The following is a 25,085-nucleotide window of genomic DNA, read 5'->3' on the forward strand; positions in this document are numbered from 1 at the left end:
CAAACGGAAATTATCCTAGCATGTCTTTAAATGCGTTGACCATGCCGCAAACTCATCTACATATATGTACATATATATCTACGCATCTACATACATACATATGTACATGTATGAAAAAGTTTATTGTGACGCTGCAATCAAAGCTAGCAATGCAACATACTTTGCTTCACTGTATGATATTCGTTCATTGTATTGGTGCTGGAGATCAGTAATGACAGCTCAGAGCTCACGGTTTATGACTTAAAGCTCCGTCACATAAGCAGTTTTTCGTATAGATGCGTAGATTGAGTGACACTGGCGCCATCTGACATGAAAAAGTAGCCAACTTGCAACCTTTGTTGAAAGCAACGCATAAGAAGAATTTGACATTTGCTTTGGCTAAGGGTGCTGGCACACTTTGCAAGTGAAATCATTTTTCCCACTTTTTAGTAACTTTTCTAATATTTGTCGCAATTATAAACTGCAATATAACAAATGAATACGACACAAAATGTGTTAACAAGAATTTTTTTGTATGGCGACAATGTTTATAACAGCGCTTTGCGAAATTTTTTAGTATGTGAATGGGAAGGGCGAAATAAACTTCAATTGCCAAGCCTGAAGTTCCTTCATATTTATAAACGCAACATGTTGTTGTTGTTGTTGTTGTTGTAGCGATAAGGACACTCCCCGAAGGCCTTGGAGATGCAGATGTGGTACGTTCCGGTACCAAGCCCGACCACATCGGGAACGATCTGTTATGACCACGTGAGATTCGTTGCTTAAGTCGCGGAGGGGCTTTTTTAACAAGGAAGATATAAACCAAAGGCAGAATACGCTAAGAAAATCAACACGACTGACTAGGGTGTAACTCTGAATCAAACTGAACTTTCACTTTATTACAATCAATAATGAAACTTACAATTTGCTGATAATAATATTAATACTTATTGCTAACTGAATGATATTATTGCTTACTAAGTAGAATTAACTAGCTGTGTACTTAATATTTTGTTAAATAGCAGAATTCCCAGAATTGCCAGTTTGCAACTTTAACTTAGACCGGATATGAATACTTTTGTTTATTTGTGATTTTTAAAATGAATTGGTCAATATCGTCTGCTGCTGACTCTGCACTTATATAACTGGGCGAGCTATTGACCTTATTTGGTAGAGTAGCTGAATTATACGTAACTCGTGCGACCTTATAGGCCAAAACGCCCTCCAACCCACTAGATCCATGAGGAGTTCGGGGTCGCCAGAGCCTCGGCTGTTAATGAAACAGTATTCACCACGGATAGGTGAGGTTGAAAATTGGGTTTGGAGAAGCTATATATTGCGCTGGCAACCTAAAAGGGTTGCGATACACAATCCCTTGAATCTGGCATTTTAGTCGCCGCTTACGACAGGCATACCTGCCGCGGACATATTCTAACACCCTAACCCGCTGGGGGTGTGAACAACGAAGATTTTTGTTGATTGTGGCGATGTTACTGGAATGCATAAGCTTGTGTGTCGCAGTGTGCATTCTGCCGCGGCCTCTAAAGACCAATGGCTTACTTGTAGTGGTTTAGTAAAGTAGTTAAGCTTATAAACTAGAGATCGTGAAACGGCGACCAATTTGCTTTTCTATAAGACTTTTGTGAAGATTTGCATGAGTAGCATCAAACGACGTTTTCACATGCATATTTATGTACATATGTACTTTTTTCAAATTGATGACAGTACAACTAGTAAGAGCGCAAGTTTTAGTACAATTATTAACTACGAATGTGATTGAATGGCTTTTTTTACAAGAGCTCAGCGGCGAGACTTATAAATACTAGTATAATGCCTACTAAATATTTGAAAGAGCTATGACAAAAGAATAAATAAGTTAATAGATAAAAAAGTTTAAAAATAAGTGAGTAAAGAGTGTCATAATAGTAGATACACACATACATACATACATATGCACTTTACGATAAATTTAGCTTTAAATGCGAATGGTGAACTAAAATGTGAAAGAAATTAATTCAATTTTAATTTTTTATTATTATTGTGAAGTATTTATTAATTGCAAAAGGCAGAAAAAATTTAATATTTCACTGCAAATAAAACATTAAAATGTGATTTAAAATTATGTAAAAGGTAAATAAAAGAAAATCAAAACCAAATAATACACAAGAAAGAAAACAAAAACTAGAGTTTTTACAAATATGTAAACTCATTCGATTTTTAAAATAACTAACAAATTTGTAACCAAAACCTTGCAAAGACATAGTGGTTCGACTACATTTTTGCTAACCAATAAAACAACAAATCAAGCAACTGTGTAGCAAGTTAAGAAAAAAACGACAAAAAATGTTTGTCATAGTGCAACTTTTTATATAAAAACTGGTATGATTAGAAATTTTGATGTGCATCAACTGACATATTTACCAATACATATACACATGTGCCTGCAATAAGCTGTTCGGCATTTCAAAGATGTTGATTTAAGAATTTTGTGACTGTGTGACTGAGCTTAGCTGACTTAACTTTGCCTTAGAAACTCTACAGGTCCATAATAGACAATTAACGTAACAAACTAAATGGGCTATGCTATAAAATCAACCCGTATATTTCTAGTATTTTCAGTTTTTCACCTCGCGAAACCTGACATTGTCATCGAACAAGTCTTCGGCGCCCTTATTTACAACGTTGACATGCCAAATTTCGCCTATATTGGACATTCACATCGATGGCAGTGAGGCGAGGACACTCCCCATATTGAAGAGATAAACAAACAATTTCTGCTGAATACACAGAAAGCTGGGCATCCCAACAGATATCTACCTCGCCTCACAGGAAATTAAGAAGTTATCTCCGTAAGCACTAAGAAGAAATCCAGCACATAAGAATTCAGCCGTATGAGAAAACGGAGCATGATAAATTCCTCGGGACATCAACAAAAAAGGCGTCGAACTACTATGCCACGTATTTCCCGGTGAACCTCGTTCTCAAAAACATATAACCGGAGCTCGCATTTGAGGAAAGCAACCTTCCCAGGGAGACGCGCGTCACTCTAGATACAATAAAATACTAATGCAATATCAACCACGACATACTCAAAGTATGCCCCGCCTGTAGCGTTCCACCACATGACAACAACCACCTTTTCAATTGCAATGTGGAGCCAACGCCTTTAACACCCTTATCTATCTGGTCCAACCCTGTTGAAACTGCAACTTTCCGCGGACACCAGTTAGATAATATTGATGACAATTTGTGAGTGGTCGCACCCAACAACAACAACAGACAATTTACAAATACATATTCAATTGATCTGTGGAAAAAATTCTTATAAAAAAGTGCACATAATAATTTTATAAAAAAAAATTTGTGTGAAATAATTTTTTTTGAGCATACATATATTTTTTTATTGTTTTTAATTCGGACAGTAACTTTATAGTAAAAATTCCCAGCAGGGAAGATTGGGTCGAGCCGAGCAGGTTCCTGGATACCACAGGCAGCATTTCCATATACACCGGTTCTAAGCTGGACGGTAGGGTTGGAGGGGGCGTCTTTTAAAAGCACCCAGATCTCCAACTTTCTTTCAGACTACCTGATCATTGCAGCGTCTTCCAAGCAGAAGTAGCAGCTATCATGGAAGCCGCGACTCGAAAAGGTACGCAAGGAAATCTTTATTTTCAGCGATAGCAAAGCGGCAATAAAATCCCTTGGTTCCTATTGATTCAACTCCGAATTGACACTAAACTGTCGCCGATCTCTTCAGGAGATGGCCCAACAGAACCGTGTACACCTCACATGGCTCCCGGGACACAGGGACATAGAGGGTAACTGTGCTGCAGACGAACTTGCTAGGCAGGGTACGACCAGACAGATTCTTCCTGACAAAGAACGCCAAGTTATACCTTTTGCCACTTGCAAGCTAATGCTAAAAGAGTATACCTACAATCAAACGAAAGATGGCTACTAACCCCGGGGTGTAGAACATCAAGGCAATCCTGACCTAAATGAGATACTAAGAGATCCCGTCACGTATACACAGTGCAAAAACAGTGCAAATAGCAACACAGGTAAGACTTTGATGGTAACAATATAAAATTTGTATCCAAATGGATCAAGCCGTTTTTAAAATAATCACAAATATACAAGGAAATAAATGCTCCTTGAGTTTAGGCTTCCTGCAAAGCTATTAAGGCTTTTCCGTTAGGAATGATAAGAACCTCTCAGAACCGTTCGAAAGAAAACTAGACTTCAGAAATGGCGATTTTGTGCAATTTCTTTAACCTAATGCTGGAGAGAACTATTCTAGCAGCAGATTTAAGCCGCAATGCTACACTCTTTTTTAAGAGCGTACAATTGCTGGCGAATGCTGATGATATTGATCCCAAAAATGTCACGTAAGTTCTGCCTTCTCTGGAAGGAAAAAATGAGGGTGTTGCTGATAAAGGCGGACAAGACAAAGTTCTGCTGTCATCCACGCCACTGTGGATAGATGTAAATTTGAGACTGTGAAAGACTTCGCATACCTGGGAACTAGCATCAACAGCGAAAACGAATTCATCTTAGATAACAAACGGTGTTACTGAGAGGGAAATTTAAAAAAAAGTGCGCTATCAACGAACTAAAATCATGCTCAAAGCCGCTCATCATACCTGTCCTGATATATGACTCATAATCATGGACCATGAAAAGAAGGCGAGATAATAATTTACGGAGGACTTATTGCCCTGTCCTTGATGTTGACGGAGAGTATCGAAGGAGGTAAAAAATGAGCTTTACGCAGCTTTGAGCAGGCCAAAAGCTTCACTGGCCAGGCTGGGATGACCGAAAACAGGTTGCAACAATAGCAAAGAGTCTTACGCAAGACCCTTGTCAGAATTGCCGTATTCGATGTCATTTGTTTAAGTGTTCTCAAGGACTGTTTAAGATCCTTCATTTTCGAAATACTTTGAGCCTGTTAGTATGAATAAAATTATATTGTAATAGATGATTATTAACTTACACGAATTAATTGAAATTACAATATACACGCATCGAACACTCACGTACAATATGCAACCCAATAAACAAAAGAACAAAGTTCTATTTCTCAATTAGACATAAAGCACAACGTTTATCATTTGTAACTATACATCATTTTAAAGTTAATTTTCAATTTTAAAACAATTTGAGAAACATTTGAGAAGAGCGTATCGATACCAAAAATGTTTAAGATGGGTTTGAGAATAAGAAATTTGTCAAGTTAAGTAGAAGCAAGAGATAAAAAACCGCCTTTTTGTTTGAAAGTCCTATCAACGGTAATTTGAGATGTATTCGAGAGCATAAATTTGAGTTCGGGTTTCTACACTCAGAGAAAAACGCCGTTCTAAAATCCAGCACCACCGGAGTCAAATCAAGCTTTTCATGTTCTTACTTTTTTGTTCTTGAAAACGAACTACCAGTTCTTAAAATAACGACCTTTTTCTTGAACTGACACCATTTTCTTGAAAAGAGAACGGCTGGTCTTAAGATATGAACAAATGTTCTATTAATGAGAACGATGCTCTTAAATTAAGTTCGAGGAGAAAAAGAAATGGTACAATTCGTGTGCACTACAATGTTAAAGGCAACATTTGGCACAAATTATCAATCAGTTGTAGTGGCCCAGCGGCTATTATCACCGTCAAACTCTGAAGTTTTTTTAATTCTTATTTTTCGTTCAGTTGCATTCACATATGTACAGGTAATACTACAGGTAAAAATGTTTTACGTATATATGCAGATTACGTCCTCAAATAAGAATAAATTCTCAATAAGAGAAATGTATGAAAAAATGCATATTATGCGTTCTTTTTCATCTTTTGGATGTTAATAATAGTTTTTTTGGTATAAGTATTTCTTATTAATGACAAAAAAAAAATATTATTAATAAAAAAAATAAATGGGTTCAATTGAAAAAATTACCTCCCCACAAAGATCAAGTACAAACCGTTCTTGAAGTGAGACCGAAAAATGGTAAATCCACCACAAATCGTTCTCGAAGCGTGAGAACAAAAAATCTTAAATCAAGCCCAAGTAGTGCTTGAAATGAGCATAGAAGGTTCACACGTCAATGGTCATTAAAAACTGTTCTCAAAACAAGGTCATCGGTCACGAGTTAAAAAAAAAACGACTTAACAGACTTTTGTCAACGAATGTTCTTAATTTTGAACTTGTTTCGTTCGTTTTAGAACGATTTTTTCTCTGAGTGTACTGTTTGACAAATCAAGATTAAGAACATAAAGTCTTATTGGGCTACAATAAAAAAACGCTAATATTTCTCTACATACATACTTATAATGTCACCATATTGCCGACTTATGCCTATGACAATAAAGACTTAATTCTCGTAGGCAATATGTACATTATCAAAGCGCTAATTCAATTATAGGCCGAATCACAAATTAATAGAGTCAGTCAGTCAAAGCATACACAAAAAGGTACGGACGTACACAAGGAAACTGCTTAAAATTAGTCTTCGTATTCAATAAAAGACAACAACACTAAGCTAATGGCTTAACTCAGAAAATCAACGAATATCGCCTCCAAAGCAAATGTACCTTTAAGTGAGGGAAAATCTGTCTAAATCACAGCTTGACACAAACAAAGCGCTTACAGTGGGACATTTAGGAAAGAGACTCCAAAAGAAAAGAAAGCATCTAAATTATTTAAAGTTCGTGTTGAGCATTACAGTTGTATTAATCCTGTGACTACCTGTGGATATGTACTATTACATATTATTACATAAAAAAAGTAAACAATGAAACCATACAAAAAGTTAATAGCATAAAATATTTACGTATAAACTACACAGTTGCGAAAGTCGCGAAAAAGATTGGTGTTGTGCAGAGATCTACCAAGTATATACAAGAAAAATATAAAATAATTATTTATAAATCTGTTATTGAACCAACTTTTGTGTATTGCCCATCGATATTATTCATAATAGCGGTCAAAGAAATTGATAAGCTACAAAAGCTTCAAAATAGATGTATGAGGTTTATTCTTAAAAAACGTAGAAATGCTAGAACGGCTGATATGTTAAGAAAGTTTAACTGGTTGAGTGTCAAGCAAAAAATTTATTTTCATACCATGAAGTTGATATTTAATATAAAACACGGAAATGTACCTGAATATTTAAGTAGTAACGTAGTTCTAGTGGAGCAAACACACAATATAAATACTAGAAATAGACATAATTTTAAATTGCCATTTTTTCGAACAGAAATAGATAAGAAAAACATTTTTTACAAAGGCCTAAAGGGTTACAACGAGCTCCCATTGGAAATTAAAAACTGCAATGAAATCTTAGTTTTTAAGGCAAAATTATATGAATTTTGTAAAACTCTACCTATAAGATAGAATAGTACTATTTGTATCTTGAATTGGGCTTTAAGCCGTAATAAATAAATAACTAACTAAAATGTTGATGGTTTCTCTATTCATTCATTGCTGGCGGTTCGTTCCATTAATTTGTTAAATAAAATACCTACAAATACTGTATGCAAATAGTTAGCTTCAGCACTAATTATAGTAATACAAATTAACACATACATAACTGTATATCATTCTACTCCACTTACAACGCATCTCATTTGCATTACCTATGTGAACCGTGCCTTTTATAGCTCTACAAAATGACAGTTTATCTGTACATTGATGGTCCTATGCGTCTCTGGATTGTTCGTTTGTCACATTCTCGAGTCTTTATTTAAGCTTTTTTAAAGTGTTATCTCGTAAACATCAATAAATCTAGTCAAAAAATTAACAATGTAGACCGGACGAATGTGAAAACTTAGTTGCGGGGGTAGTTTAGAGCACTTCCCGATTTTTAGAAGTCAAGGGCAGAGTAATTACAACTTAGGCTTCCTTACGTGTAATAACTAGATTTTATTTTAAATTGACTAATTTCGAGTCAAAACCTCACCTACGTAATTGATATCACTGTAATATACCGCACAACTTCTTGAGGATTGATGCTTCGTTATTATTTTTCGGACTTTTTGGTAAAAGTTAAGGGATTAAACGATTCCAATATGCCTCCTAATAGGCTCCAAATCGATTAGATTTAGAAAAAACATTATAAAAAAAGCGATAAGCGTGAAATTCATAGGATCCGGAGTTCCTGCTAATTTGTGCGCTCCGAAAAATAAGAGTTTTATGACTCCCAAAAGAGCAAGGTCGTGAGCGACCTTTGCAAATTACTGTAGCAAGTATGTACCATAGCAACCCTCAAAGGAAAACAACCCTGCAAGACACGGGACGAAGGCCTTTAAGGTAAAAAAAAGTGTTTAAAGACTACTCGTGAATCGCGAACTGAAACAAATTTTTGCGCAAAGTTAGAAAATGGAAGAACATCTTGATTTGTTTACAAATGATAACAAATATTTCACTAAAACATGGATTCAGTAAATAAAGCATTCGACGGGACCAATAAAAATACTTCAGACTTCATATTGTTAGTCCTTAGACACAATGTTAGTTAATGAGTGCATTAAAAAATGTATTGTTATTTCATTCGTCAATGATTGCAATCACCTACAGTTCTATGCATTTATAGCCACCAAAAATTACAAAAATGAATATTTAATCTAGTTGGCGAAGTAAGACTTTAGTCTCAAGCCTTAAATCCAGTCCTTGGGCCAGTCCCACTGTGAAGATTGTAGTTAGTAAAACGTGGTTGAGCCCACAATCGCAACTAACGCAACCAAGCACGCTATTAACACATCTCATTAAATGAAGCAAGCGCGCCTAATATTATGCAAAATATTTGTAACCAAAATCATTGGCGGATTGATCGGGCAGGTAGGTTTTGGGGGTAAATACTATCACAGCTCCCGTTCTATGATATGAATAAGAGCGGCTATTTTAAAATGTCAGTGCCAATGGAGAAAACAAATTGACAGCTTATAAAAACTAATGTGCCAGACACGTGATGGATTGAACAAACTGGCTCAGATGAGTCACGGTCTAGGGATCCACACATTCGCATGTGAACTTTAAGCCCCACTTGCAGAACGGCAGGTTCTCTTTTTGACTCAGAGGTAATCTGACATGTTCGGTTAAACTGATACATTTTAGATAAGTTTTTTCAACTAACTCTGAGCTAAAAAATTACTCGCCGTTCTGCAAGTGGCCCTAAGAACATTATACGATATTACTTTGAGATAATTTCACGACTGTTTCGAGACCATATTGAAACAATTTGGAGAGTTATATCGCGACTATATTCGGGATATAGTAATATTTCCGGGTTTTTCGAGAACTTAATGATTTTCAACATAATTACATTATAATTATTTTTTTTTTTATCTATAGGATCATTTCATGATTATTTCGTAATCAAATCGACACTATTACAAGATCATTTATGAACTGTTTTGGGTTTGTTTTCAGGATAATTCCTTCCGCTTTCCTATTTAATTTATTATCTACCACTCTTGCTCCACAGCCGAATCACTTTTGCTTACAAACCTATACAAACGTATACATACTTATAGAGTACTCGTATATTACATGTTTTCACGATCGCATTCACTTTCTGCGCCTGTCTCATATTTTGCACTTGTCCATTGCTCAAAAAACGTTCAACGCGTTCAGACACTTGTCATCAATCGAAAAATCCTCTGTTTATCTTTTCGTCTCGCTTTATTACTCTATTCCTATGTTTTTGTTTATGTACATAGGCATGTGTATGTAAAATTAAAGCTTAAATTTAGCATTGTATACATACACATTAATATATCCATATCCCTACACCAAGATGTGCAGCAACTTCTTTTGTTGACCCCAATTATGATGACGGCGACGATTGTCAACTTCATTATCATGTCATCAATGTTGCAGCTACAATCTCGGCAACTTATTTTCCAATTTTTTGCATATACTGCTGTATTTTATTACTCACATTAAGCACATATCGTAATTTATTTTATTACTTATTTAATCTATCTTATAATAAAGTGCATGTCTTGAGTTTATGAAAATCGGTAGAATGAAGTTTGCGCGGGATTGGGTTAAGGTGATTCAACGAGAAATATGTGATATACAATAATATGTACATATAAAACAAAAAAAAATAAAATTAAATTAAAAAAAAAAATAAAATGAAATGAAATAAAAAAATAAAAATTAATAAAGTAAAATTAAATTAAATTCAATTAAATTAAATTAAATTAAATTAAATTGAATTGAATTAAATTAAAGTAAATTAAAATTAATTAAAATAAACTAAATTAAATTAAATTAAATTAAAATAAATTTAATTAAATAAAATAAAATAAAACAAAATAAAATAAAATAAAGTAAAATTATATTAAATAATACAAAGTAAAATACAATAAAATAAAATAAACTAAAATAAAATAAAACAAAATGAAATAAAATAAATAAAAAATTAAAATAACAATTGTTTTTGTTTTTATCGACCTATTGATAAATGATTCAAGGTTCGATTCGAGCTCAAGGCCAGAACAATCATTTTTTTTATGTTAATTATTGTTATTACTACATAGTAGTACATACTGTTGCTGTTGTGTTGTAGCAGTGAAAGTAGTGGAAGTAGTACATACTATTCCTTTACGTTATTTAATCCTAACTGTGTGGAATGTTCGATAAATGGTTAACGCAGCGTGCCTAAAGCGTACTGATGATGAAGGCTTAGCACCCTTCGAAATGGATCTATCTGCGCAGCTACGGCAGGTTATCTGAAAAAGTTTCTACTTACTATTCCAAAAACAAAATACAATTTTTCAATTATAGGAAAATTAAAATAAGTTAGAATAACAAAAAACTAAAATATAATAAAGTAAATTGAAATTAAATAAATGAGAATACATAAATCAAAATAAAGCAAATCAAAATAAAATAACATAAAATAAAATAAATACAAACAGCACGGCTCGTTGATGAATGGAAAGTGAAAACACTCCATGGCAGACACCACCATTCATTATGCCAACCAGGGATCAATCCTATTGCTTCAAACCTATAGCTGAAGAATTCAGGAAGGCAGTACGAGACCAAGTCATCGCTACAAAAAATTACTTAAAGTACATTGTACGTGCTGAAATTGACAATGATAAATGCACGAAGTGCCAACAGCAGTCGGAAACAATACAGCACATAACATGGGCTTGCTAGCTGCAACAGACTATTTAGCAGGCATGCTTAACCAACGAAACGATATCATTTCGTTACGATAATCAACGTTAATAAACGAAACGAAGTCATTTCGTTTCGTTTATTAACGTTAAGATCGTCAAATTAACGAAATGATTTCGTTTCGTTTTCTGCCATATCAAAACGAAATCAAATCGTTTATGTTGATTATTAATTTCAAACTATGCTGGCAAAGCTGATTGATGGCGGAGTCATTAAAGGTGAAAGCATTATCCAAGCTGATTGCAACTTTTCTCATGAATTTTGACAGTACGAACATTTCTCAGAGTATTTTTGACATTACCACCAACGAATTACATAGAGTTTGTGTGTGTATGTGCGCTCGTTGTTGCCACCTTACGGCTTCACCATGGCTATAGCATTGCCAGCACAATTCAAACATAAAGTATCACGTTTTCGTTAACGTTTTTAACGTTAACGAAAGCTTTTCGTTTCGGTTAAAAACGAGATACAATTTATCTTGATAATTTCTTTATCGATAATATTTCGAAGTGTTTCAACGGAAACGGTGGAAATTTTTTGATAAACGATTAGCTTAACGTTAAGGTGCATCCCTGCTATTTAGCACGACATAACAACGTCGTGAAAATCGTTCGCCAGCGTTTGGTAATCCGTACGAATCTGCTTACAGAAAAGGTCCCGTATTACAAATATACCCCCTCGGCAGTGCTAGAAAGTAGCGAATATAAAATATACTCGAACCGCACGATATTTACAGACAGAAGTATATCCCATAACAGGCCGGATATAACTAGTCTTATTAGAAAATAATGAAAATAACGCATTTTTAATTGATATTGAGGTTCCCAACACGCACAACTTGCAAGACGTGCACACAAAAAGAGAAGAAAGTACATGGGACTTGCTCAGGAAATAAACTGTTATGGCACCTTCATAAAGTAAGCATAGAGCCAATAATCATTACATCGACAGGCGTGGTAGCCAAAACACTTAAGACGACCCTGGAGAAACTACAATTAGAAGATAAGCTTCTAACTATTCAAAAGGCAGTAATTCTATCAACAAAATCCATTGTTCGTTCGTTTTTAGGAATTGACATGGTTAGCGCAGCATGCCTAAAGCGTACTGATGATGAAAGCTTAGCACCCTTAGAAATGGATCTATCTGCGCAGCTATGGCAGGTTGTCTGAAAAAATTTCTACTTACTATTCTAAAAGCAAAATACGATTTTTCAAATATAGAAAAATTAATAAATAACAATAATTATCATTAGAAAAAATATTGTTCTGGCCTTGAGCTCGAATCGAACCTTGAATCATTTATCAATAGGCCGATAAAAACAAAAAAACAATTGTTAAAAAAAGTTACAATAAAATATAATATAATATTCAAATATTTTTATTGGTATCTAATCAAAGTTTTAGCTAAAATGCTTTGACAGTAATATATCATTTGCTTTAATTGATGTTTATTCGATATATCTTACCCGGTCTATGAAAAGGTGGCTTATGACTAAAAAAAACTTTTCCACTTTTTTTCTGGTTTCGATAGTTTTTGAGACGCTCTTTCACGTGGTGAAAACTAGAAAGTCCTAACTTGCTTAAAAGTGTACTAAAAATGTGGAGAAAGAAGAGCACAAATGAAAGACGATGAAGCCTTTGGTTCCTTCGATGCCACTTTGGTGGCTGGTGAAGCATCCTCAGATTTTTTTGATAGCATTTTTTTCGATGGCAATGGAGCCAAAATATCGGTCAGAAACTGGTTTGTGCTTTGCCTTTTGGGCATGACTGTTCATAATGCAAAAGAAAAACTACTAAGAAACTGAAGAAATGCATTGTTTATCTTTAACAGCTGTTTCTCGCAATTTATTTTTTGAGTCATAAGCCACCTTTTCATAGACCGTGTCGCAAATGTAGAAATTAAAAAAAAAATTTATTAAATAAAAATCAGACAAAATAAAAAAAATAAAATTTAATAAAACAAAATAAGATGAAATATGTTAAATAAAATATAAAATAAAATAAAAAAATAAAGAGTTACAATAAAATACAAAATAATATATAAATATTTTTATTTGTATTTAATCAAAGTTTTAGCTAAAATGCTTTGACAGTAATATATCATTTGCTTTAATTGATGTTTATGCGATATATGTTTGTTTATCACCTCTATACCTGCTACATAAACATTGTTAGGGATCTTGGCGTTGACAGATGTTCCAATTATTCCGTCATTGATTTCATTATTCGCGAGCAAAATTTATTTTTTTTTTTAAGTTTGTTCTGCTGTTTGCTAACGATTTATTATGAAATTACTCTAAAGACAAACGAATACAAATGGGTGTTATTTTCACATAACTTCCTGATAAGCAATCATCAATTGTTTTTAATACTACTATTTCGTTAATTTTTGCTTATTTGTAGTATTATTGCGCTTTTATAGCTCCAACAAAATCTGTATTGTATCTGAATCTGTTTTGTAAGTAAACTTGGAATGGATTTTTTCTATGAGATATACTAAAGAATTGTGTGAGTTCAATTATTAAGTTTCTATTGTATATTTGTAGCTAATATCTCGTATGGAAATTTTTTGTCGGATCTCTACATTAGGGATGTTAATAAATTTGCTTAGTTTAATCGAAAAGCAACTTCCTCAAATTTTCAGCTTTTCGTCACTTTCTCGAGATATATAAGCTGGCTGAGTAATTTGTATATGGAAGTGTAAATCACAATGCATATACAAAATTATATGTACACTGAAACTTTTTTAAATTAAAAAAAAAATATGTTAAATGTTTAATGTTAATGACATTTGAATACAAATTTTTCTCAGTGCTACAATATTTTCGAAAAATTTTTTGTAGTCAATTTGAATATCATACCGGAGTGCCTTGGCTTCATATGGAAAGGCTTTTTCTTTGCACTTTCATATGAAATTCAGGCACTTTCATATGAATCGAATTTATATGTGAGGGCTTAAGGGAGTGCTTTGAACATTTTTTTATATTCAAAGTATAAATTTGTATCTGTGCCTGTTCTTCGAAGCAAAACAAAAACAAAAGTACTATAAGTGTATAGAGGTTGAGTAATTCTGCAAGTAATAAATGAAAGTTGAAAGATTTTCGAAAAACTTTATTTTATACGCAAAGACCTGAATTTTTCAAAAATACTCAATCGAAACCATTTTAATTTGTATCACATGTCAATAAGTTACTCATACGCCCAGACATCACCTTCATATTTTCTAATCAATCATTGTAGAAGAAGATTCAGTATTGGTGCACAGGAGTTATTGACCTTTGTAAAAAGATTAGCATTTCGTACTAAAACTCTGTAATGCAGCAATTTAACTTTTTTAAACGGTTTTATTTAGTTTGACTTGACAGGCCGGCTGCACGGCCGTTGTGAACGAATCTTGTAATTAAAATTTAAGTAACTTCCCGATAAGCTACAAGCTTGAAACTTGGAATGTAGTTCAGAACCCGATGACAATGCAATAATAAGAAAAAAATCGCCGCTAGGTGACGCAAGGATCGAGATATTCGCAAAATTTGCATTTGTGGTCCGATTTGGCTCATATTTGGAACACATAATACATGCAAGAACAGAAATCGACCTGTGAAAAAAAATCGCCGCTAGGTGGCGCATAGATCGAGATATTCACAAAAATCGTATTTGTGGTCCGATTTGGCTCATATTTGGAAGACATAATACATGCAAGAATAAAAAGCGACTTATGAAAAAAAATCGCCGCTAGGTGGCGCAAGGATCGAGATATTCACAAAAATCGTATTTGTGGTCCGACTTGGCTCATGCTTGGAACACATAATACATATAAGAATAGAAAGCGACCTATCGAAAAAAATCGGCGCTAGGTGGCGCAAGGATCGAGATATTCACAAAAATCGTATTTGTGGTCCGATTTGATTTGGTCCATATTTGGAACACATAATACATACATGAATAGAAAGCGACCTATGATCCCCGATTTGGCTCATATTTGGAACAAATATTGCATACAGTCCGGTAGAAGTGACATCAAAATATTTTGGAGTTGGAGGAGGGACAAGCATACGTGGCGTCGAGTAAAGTCTTTGGAAGGATTATGTATTGAGGACTTAGATTGTAACAAATTGTCAGGAAAGAGTCCTTGTAATAATGAGTCACTAAATTAACTAAATAGAATGAGAAATAATAGGCAATTAAATAAAGACTAAAAACTTGAAAATAAAATAATTAAAAAAAAAATTTAAGTTAAACGGTTTTATTGAAAACAATACTTACATGAAGTAATAATAATACGAAAAGCTAGAAAATAATTAGGTAGGTCCTAGGTACTAATCATCACACTCCATATCAATCTATGGCGTTGATCAGACAATTAAATAAAAGCGTTGGACGCGTCATATTTCTATTGATAGTCGTAAGTAAAACCAACTGAACGTTAATCAGGTTATGCTACGCCTAACATTTTTAGAAATTTCACGCGCCCAACGCTTTTATTTAATTGTCTGATCAACGCCACAGATTGATAAGGAGTGTGATGACTAGTACCTAGGACCTACCAAATTCTTTTCTAGCTTTTCGTATTATTATTACTTCATGTAAGTATTGTTTTCAATAAAACCGTTTAACTTAAAAAATTTTTTTAATTATTTTATTCCCTTATCAACACCAGGTTGTGACATGTGCATTTTAAGAACCAAAATTATTGAAGCATTAAAAGTGATAATGATATAAGATACACATATCTCAAAATTGCTCCGCTTTGTAATATTTTGCAACCCAAAACTTAACAAACTGAAATCATTAATTGTCAACTATAAAAATATTTATAATAATAACTATAATGCTACTTGTAAATTTTTAATATATTTACAGAATTTAGTGTACAACGCAGAATACAGAAGGATGCTTCAAATACAACATAAAGAACGTTTACGACGATTTTATGGATATGGACTTCCTTTCTGATCCAATCTTTTCGGAGTTAGGTAAATTTATATATTTTCTAGAATATTTACAAATATGTATATTTATCTGAATAGTTAGTTAAAAGATAAACGCGTTTCCCAATTTTCTAAAAAATAAAATAAAAAGGAATGAGGTTATTTGCCACGTATCGCATTACGATTGCATGTCAACAACATAACCTCACTTTTTCTACAGCTCTACTTGCCAGTAATTACTTGTATTACAAAAGTATTTAATTATGATTGCTTCATTTTACATACAAATTTCCTAAAAAAAAAAAATAAATTGCCTGCAAAAATTGTTTCTTATTTTTTGGGGCATACAAAGTTACGTTAATATTTTTTGCTAAAAAATACTGGTAGCGGCTAATATATGTGTAGTTATTATATTTCTAAACGTATAGTAAAATCTACTCCGATTGTGGTAGAGCTCAAAGGCAGTTATTTATGATAGACTACCCTGTAAAATATGCATGTCGAACTTGTCAGAATAACGGATGGGAACACCTTCATGAGTTTTTGACGATTAAAAACAATTTCTGGAAGTTTCTTGATATGAAAAAGGCAAAGAGGATAAATTAAAACAAAAGACGTCGGCCTGCTAACCCAGCGGGTTAGGGGCCTTAGAATATACCCGCGGTGGGTATGCCTGTCGTTGTGAGGGTTGTGTAGGGCAACCCTCTCAAGGCAGCGCAATATATAGCCAACCTCACCTACCCTTGGTGAATCCTGTGGTCATACCAAATCGTTTCCGAGATGGTCGGGCTAGTACCTTTATGGTGCTTGTTACCGGAACGTACCGGATCTACATCCGGCAAAGGATCATCAACATCGATAGCACTCCCCAAGGCCTTCGAAGAGTGTCCTTATCGCTACAACAGCAACGTCCGTCTGCTACCCGTAGCCATTTGCTCGATGTTTTCTATGAGCTAGTCGCTGGTTCTTTTTTGCGCGAGATGTGCATAAAACGCTTCTATATACTGTTGTAGTGTATTTGTGTTTATTTTAACGATTTTACTTAATTAATTTGTTAATTCTCTTTCCAAAAATCGCAATTGCACAAGGTGACTACACCGCATGAATAAATGGGAGGCAATTAAAAAAACTCCCTCATAGAAAATACTCAGCATGGTTTTTTTGTTTTCCAGCGAGTACCTCGCCACTCGTAGCAAACTGGTGCCTCTTATGTTAATAGTTATATCCTCTTTGAAAGAACCAGGCACCCAGCCATTTATGACATTTATAATAAGAGTTTCAAAAAAAGTTTTTTTTGATTATAATTTTTTCTTACAAAATTACAGCTAACCGATAACTCTTTTTTTCTCAAGTTTCTGAGAGCCGGCATAGGTAACATTTTCTGAAGACACATACAGCCCAGCCCGGCTAAACCCCGAATACCAGCTTTCGCCATGCTAAAACTCCATCGCCTAAAATTTTTAAAACACTATCAAGTGCTCAGAAAAATATGCAACATTTAGCACCATATGGTCGCAAGCAATAACAGCCTAACTCCAATGTTCGTTTTCATGGTACCGTAAGAGCACTAAATCTATATAAGAAAATGACGAAACATATTTTCAGAATAAATTACATTTTATCACTATAACTAGTGCAGCCACAGCCAAAAAAACACTTATCAAAACCTAAATAGAAATACTAGATTCGGCAAACGTTGTTCTGCCCTAACTTTTTTCTAGCTCCCCAACTTTTAATAAGTTTTTATCTCTTGCTCTCCTTCGCCCTATCTCTCTTCGTCTCTTTCTACCTCTCCGTCTTTCTATCTCTTCTTTTCTCTCTAACTCCCTCTCCTTCTCCCTCCCCCGCTCCAGCTATTTCTACCTTTGCCTAACTTTATCTCTTTCTCAGTCTCTTTCTCCCTCCCTCGTATTTTTATCTCTAATTCTTTTAATTCTTCTCCATCCCTTATTCCCTGTTCCAGTCCCAGTCCGACTCCCAGTCCCACTCACATTCCTACTCCCACCATCCATTAGGGTTGTATGTATTTTTGAAAGCTGTTTCATAAAAAAATAAAAACAAAAGATTTTGTAAAAAAAGACAAGTAAGGGCGGGAATGTCTTCGGCTGTGCCGAAGACTTCATACCTTTCATGAATGGGGCTGAACAATAATCTTATCCCGTTCGTAATCTCCAAATAATCGGATGTATAAGATAAGAAATATATAGTGAACAGGTGTACATACCTAAACGATTTTTAAGATAAATATAAAATAAACAAGTAAGGAAGGCTAAGTTCGGGTGTAACCGAACATTACATACTCAGTTGAGAGCTGTGGAGACAAAGTAAGGGAAATCACTATAGTGTTAACTACTTTGTACTCTTTACTTTAATTTTTAAAATAATTTTGGAGTAAATATAGTGTTAACTACTTTGTACTCTTTACTTTAATTTTTAAAATAATTTTAATTGAGTTTTCGTGTTAACTTAAAATTTTGAATAACTTCAAAAAAAGAAAATTCTAATTAGTTGGAAAATATCTAAACTCAAAAATAAACAAAAATAAATTTGTATACTTAAAATCAAAATAAAAGATTTTTTAAATATCAACTTGAATGTTGATATAATCACCATGTTGTAAAAGGAACCCAGGGTAACCCTGGAATGTGTTTGTATGACATGTGTATCAAATGGAAGGTATTAAAGAGTATTTTAAGAGGAAGTGGGCCATAGATCTATAGATGGACGCCATTTAGGGATATCGCCATAAAGGTGGGCCAGGCCTGACTCGAGAATTTGTTTGTACGATATGGGTATCAAATGAAATGTGTTAATGATAATTTTAAAAGGGAGTGGGCCTAAGTTCTATAGGTGGACGTCTTTTCGAGATATCGCCATAAAGGTGGACCAGGGGTGACTCTAGAATTTACTTTGTACGATATGGGGATCAAATAAAAGGTATTAATGAGTATTTTAAAAGAGCGTGGGCCTAAGTTCTATAGATGGACGCCTTTTCGAGATATCGCCATAAAGATGGACCAGGAGTGACTCTAGAATTTGTTTGTACGATATGAGTATCAAATGAAAGGTGTTAATGAGTATTTTAAGAGGGCGTGGGCCTTAGTTCTATATGTGGACGCCTTTTCGAGATATCGCCATAAACGTGGACCAGGGGTGACTCTAGAATTTGTTTGTACTATATGGGTATCAAATGAAAGGTGTTAATGAGTATTTTTAAAGGGAGTGGGCCTTAGTTCTATAGGTGGACGCCTTTTCAGAATATCGTTATAAAAGTGGACCTGGGTTAACTCTAGAATGCGTTTGTACAATATGGGTGTCAAACGAAAAGTGTAATAAGTGTTTTAAAAGGGAGTGGGCCTTTGTTCTATAGGTGGACGCCTTTTCGGGATATCGCCATAAACGTGGGCCAGGGGTGACTCTAGAATGCGTTTGTACAATATGGGTATCAAATGAAAGGTGTTAATGAGTATTTTAAAAGGGAGTGGGCCTTAGTTCTATAGGTGGATGCCCTTTCGAGATATCGCCATAAAGGTGGGCCAGGGGTGACTCTAGAATTTTTGTGTTAATGAGGTGTTAATGAGTATTTTAAAAGGGAGTGGGCCTTAGTTCTATAGGTGGATGCCTTTTCGAGATATCGCCATAAAGGTGGGCCAGGGGTGACTCAAGAACTTTTGTGTACGATATGGATATCAAATGAAAGGTGTTAATGAGTATTTTAAAAAGGCGTGGGCCTTAGTTCTATAGGTGGACGCCTTTTCGAGATATCGACATAAAGGTGGACCAGGGGTGACTCTAGAATTTGTTTGTACGATATGGGTATCAAATGAAAGGTGTTAATGAGTATTTTAAAAAGGAGTGGGCCTTAGTTCTATATGTGAACGCCTTTTCGAGATATCGCCATAAACGTGGACCAGGGGTGACTCTAGAATGTGTTTGTACGATATGGGTATCAAATTAAAGGTATTAATGAGGGTTTTAAAAGGGAGTGGCCCCTAGTTGTATATGTGAAGGCGTTTTCGATATATCTACCAAAATGTGGACCAGGGTGATCCAGAACATCATCTGTCGGGTACCGCTAGTTTATTTATATACATATGTAATACCACGTACAGTATTCCTTCCAAGATTCCAAGGGCTTTTGATTTCGCCCTGCAAAACTTTTTCATTTTCTTCTACTTAATATGGTAGGTGTCACACCCATTTTACCAAGTTTTTTTCTAAAGTTATATTTTGCGTCAATAGACCAATACAATTACCATGTTTCATCCATTTTTTCGTATTTGGTATATAATTATGGCATTTTTTTCATTTTTCGTAATTTTCGATATCGAAAAAGTGGGCGTGGTATAGTCGGATTTCGGCCATTTTTTATACCAATACAAAGTGAGTTCAGATAAGTACGTGAACTGAGTTTAGTAAAGATATATCAATTTTTGCTCAAGTTATCGTGTTAACGGCCGAGCGGAAGGACAGACGGTCGACTGTGTATAAAAACTGGGCGTGGCTTCAACCGATTTCGCCCTTTTTCACAGAAACCAGTTATCGTCCTAGAAGCTAAGCCTCTACCAAATTTCACAAGGATTGGTTAATTTTTGTTCGACTTATGGCATTACAAGCATCCTAGACAAATTAAATGAAAAAGAGCGGAGCCACGCCCATTTTGAAATTTTCTTTTATTTTTGTATTTTGTTGCACCATATCATTACTGGAGTTGAATGTTGGCATAATTTACTTATATGCTGTAAAGATATTAACTTTTCTTTTAAAATTTGAATTAAAAAAAAACATTTTTTAAAAAGTGGGAGTGGTCGTTCTCCGATTTTGCTAATTTTTATTAAGCAGACATAAAGTAATAAGAGTAACGTTCCTGCAAAATTTCATCATGATATCTTCAACGACTGCCAAACTACAGCTTGCAAAACTTCTAAATTACCTTCATTTAAAAGTGGGCGGTGCCACGCCCATTGTCCAAAATTTTACTAGTTTTCTATTCTGCGTTATAAGCTCAACTCACCTACCAAGTTTCAATCGCTTAATGCGTATTTGGTAATGAATTATCGCACTTTTTCGATTTTTTGAAATTTTCGATATCGAAAAAGTGGGCGTGGTTATTGTCCGATATCGTTCATTTTAAATAGCGATCTGAGATGAGTGCCCAGGAACCTACGTACCAAAGTTAATATACTCTGTGAGCTCTGCTCAACTGAGTATAAAAATGGCAAAAAACCCCCTTATCTGAACGATCGGTTGTATAGGATATATATTATATAGAGCTCCGATTAAATGATTTTTACAGGAAATCTTCTATGATATATTAGAATATATATCACGAAGTCTCACGTTTTTATATTGGAAACTAAGGGAGAAATGGCCAAAAATCTTTCTATCTGAACGATGGGTTCTATGGGATAGGTATATACTATATACATTAGGCCGGGTCGATTTGTGGGGAGGCAAAAAAATCGCCCATTGCTCTGTGAAAATCATATTCTAGGGATCAAAATAAGAAACTTTGCCGAAGGAACCATACCTCTAAAACGAATTCTGATGTCCCCCCCTCTGGGTCGTAGGGGCAAATTTTTTAAAAATCCCACTTTGAAATGCCTATGTTTTTTCTTTTTGGGGTTTATTTTTCTCTTTAGAAATTTATTTAATCAGAACATATGTAAATGAAAAAATGAATTTAGCTTAGTAGTAGAAAAGAAATTAAAAAAAATTATTAGAAAATAGCGTTTTTACAACCCCCTTTTAAAACCAAGGCATCACTGTGATGCATTTGCATGTCGTAAAACTGCTTGTGTTGTTTTTTTTAAGCCACCACAAGACACAGCAGGTAGAATTGAAATTGCCCCTACCCAAAAGTTCGACCCAAAGGGGGGGACATCAGAATTCGTTTTAGAGGTATGGTTCCTTCGGCAAAGTTTGTTATTTTGATCCCTAGAATACGATTTTCACAGAGCAATGAGCGATTTTTAAATCGACCCGCCCTAATATACATATAGCTCCGATCAAAGTAATTTTTTCAGGAAATCTTCCATGATATATTAAAATATATACCACCGAGTTTCACAGTTATACTTTCTAAATTAAGGGAGAAATTGCCAAAAATCTTTCTATCTGAACGATCGGTTGTATGGGATATAACTATATATAGCTCCGATCAAAGTGATTTTTTGAGGATATCTTCTATGCTATATTAGAATATATATCACCAAGTTTCCCATTTATACTTTCTAAAGTGCGGCAGCAATGACCATAATCGTCTTATCTGAACGATCGGTTGTATGGGAGATATATGTTATAGTGGTCCGATCCTACCGGATCCGACAAATGTCTTGTGCCAAATTTCATGGATATATCTGAGATATCAAAATTTGAGGGACTAGTTTGCGTTCAAACAGACAGACGGACGGACGGACAGACGGGCATGGCTATATCAACTCAGTTCGCGCCCTGATCAATTCGGTATACTTAATGGTGAGTCTATATTGTATATTTCTCAACGGTACAAACATCGGACCAAAGTTAATATACCATTTCATGTTCATGAAAGATATAATTAAGGGCTGGATCACCCCTACTATTTTGGGGTATGAAACATAGATAAGATTCACAGACCTACTCAATATTCTCACAAAATTTCATGAGAAAAGGTCGAGCCGTTTCAAAGGAGTTCAATCACTAACACTGTGACACGAAAATTTTATAAATAAGATCAAAATTAAGTGGAATTTCTGTTAAAAAACAGTAATAAAACAAAGAAAAGCTTATTTGAAGTTTCAGGTACGTAGATATTCATCCGTATGTAAAAAAAATATAAATCAAAACTAGGCCAATAGGCTTAACGGATGATTCCTTCAATTAAATTTATATACTTATGAAAATAAATGCGAATGTCTGTATGTTGTTACACAATGGTGCCTAAACTACACAATGTAATAATGCAAAAATGTGCATGATTATGTAGTTTCCCCCACGGAGGTCTCTAGGCATATTTTTACCTCTCTAGGTGGCTAGAGTCCTGATATAAATAGCAAAACGTGGACCCGGTAACCCTAGGATGTGTTTGTAGAATATCAATAGTAGCAACTGAAAGCTGTCAATGAGTGACCTGGATGACTAGGGTCTCGAGATATAGGCCAAAGCTTGGACCCGGATACCTCTAGAATGTGTTTATACAATATGAATATCAAATGAAAGCTGTTGATGAGAGCTTTGAAGTAAAGTAATTTTTATTGTGATATTCGGTTTTGTTGCATCAACCAGGCAATTCTCTTTTGGTGTCGCTTATAGTGTTGCTCTTTCTGGGACTGGTACTGGGACTGGTGTTGGGTTAAATTTTTCTTTTTCTAAATAAGACTGCCACGCAATTTTTTTTAGATTTCACTATTTAATGTATTTTTCGTCCTAAAGTAAACACACACATCAAAATTCATCACTTTATCGGTTATCTCAAGTGGCAAGTGGCTTAAGACCTAGAAAGCTTTTAGTATTTGCCAAGAAGGCGAAGTTATATTATAACATAGGTCCTGGTTTTTGATAGGGTTTTTCAGTTTGATCGTTAAAACAAACTTCTGGTAACACGACGGACTCATTCAGTCTATGTGAGGTCCTCATGGACCGGCCAGTTCAACCTAACCTAACCTATCGGTCTTTGACAAATTATCGTACTTTTTCTATCGTTCGATTTCGTCCATTTTCAATACCAATCTGTTCTGTGTCCAGATAAGCTGGTCTACCATATTTCGTAAAGATATCTCAATTTTTACTGAAATTATCGTGTTAACGGACGGAGGGTCATGGCTCAAAGAAAATCTTTTTTGATGTTGATAATTTTAATGTAAATAAATCTATATCTATCTCGATTTCTTTATGCCATTACGTACTACAGCTATCCAATCAAAGGATAAGTAATACCTTGGTGCGCCAGTATACGCCGGGTATAAAAATATTTGACTTTATAAGCTATAGTACTGGCGGAAAATTTTATATCTCTTTAAGCTAGAAAAGTTAGAGGGGATGTATAAATCGTTATGAGAATGCCATGAAGATCTCTGAGACCTCAAAGATTTTTACCTAGGGAAATTTATTGACTGAAATATGAGACCGCTATCTATTCATCTTCAGTGAAGGATATACACATATCAGCAAACGTACATATGTGCAAGCATATACTTACTTATTTACTTACTTAATTGGCGCTTAACCGTCTAAACGGTTATGGCCGTCCAACAAGGCGCGCCAGTCGCTCCTTCGCTCCGCCAACCGGCGCCAATTGGTCACACCAAGGGAGTTTAAATCGTTTTCCACCTGGTCCTTCCAACGGAGTGGGGGCCGCCCTCTACCTCTGCTTCCATAGGCGGGTTCCGATAGAAACACTTTCTTGGCCGGAGCATCATCTTTCATTCGCATAACATGGCCTAGCCAGCGCAGCCGCTGCGTTTTAATTCGCTGGACTATGTTGATGTCTGCGTATAGCTCGTACAGCTCCTCATTAAATCTTCTTCGGTACTCGCCATCGCCAACGCGTAGAGGTCCATAAATCTTTCGAAGAACTTTTCTCTCGAACACTCCCAAAGCCGCTTCATCTGCTGTTGTCATGGTCCATGCTTCTGCCCCATATAGCAGGACGGGTACGATAAGTGACTTGTAGAGTATGATTTTCGTTCGCCGAGAGAGGACTTTACTTTTCAATTGCCTACCTAGTCCAAAGTAGCATTTATTGGCAAGATTGATTCTTCGCTGGATTTCAGTGCTGATGTTGTTGCTAATGTTGATGCTGGTTCCCAAATAAACGAAGTCTTTTACTATTTCGAAATTATGGCTGCCAACAGTAGCGTGGTTGCCAAGGCGCATATGCGCTGACTCTTTGCTCGATGACAGCAGGTACTTCGTTTTGTCCTCATTCACCATCAAACCCATCTTTACCGCTTCTTTTTCCAGCTTGGAGTAAGCAGAACTAACAGCGCGGGTGTTTAGGCCGATGATATCAATGTCATCAGCATAT

At 35.0% G+C, this 25,085-nt stretch overlaps 1 protein-coding gene across 7 annotated transcripts in view; it reads left to right on the top strand.

Moving 5' to 3' along the window:
* The window catches only part of LOC137244812 (uncharacterized), an 84,706-nt gene that overhangs the window by 19,939 nt on the left and 39,682 nt on the right, over positions 1–25,085 (top strand). For 5 of the 7 annotated variants that reach the window (XM_067774373.1, XM_067774375.1, XM_067774376.1 and 2 more), the window contains one exon: positions 16,011–16,123. In XM_067774373.1, coding sequence (XP_067630474.1) covers positions 16,081–16,123 — 43 coding nt within the window. In that variant the 5' untranslated portion in view covers positions 16,011–16,080. Of the gene's footprint in view, positions 1–1,742; positions 1,883–1,937; positions 2,110–16,010; positions 16,124–25,085 lie in introns of those variants that run through there. The other 2 variants (XM_067774379.1, XM_067774380.1) reach the window with 2 other exon arrangements.

Source organism: Eurosta solidaginis, chromosome 3, assembly GCF_040869045.1.
Source record: "Eurosta solidaginis isolate ZX-2024a chromosome 3, ASM4086904v1, whole genome shotgun sequence".
NCBI classification, from domain to species: Eukaryota; Metazoa; Arthropoda; class Insecta; order Diptera; family Tephritidae; genus Eurosta; species Eurosta solidaginis.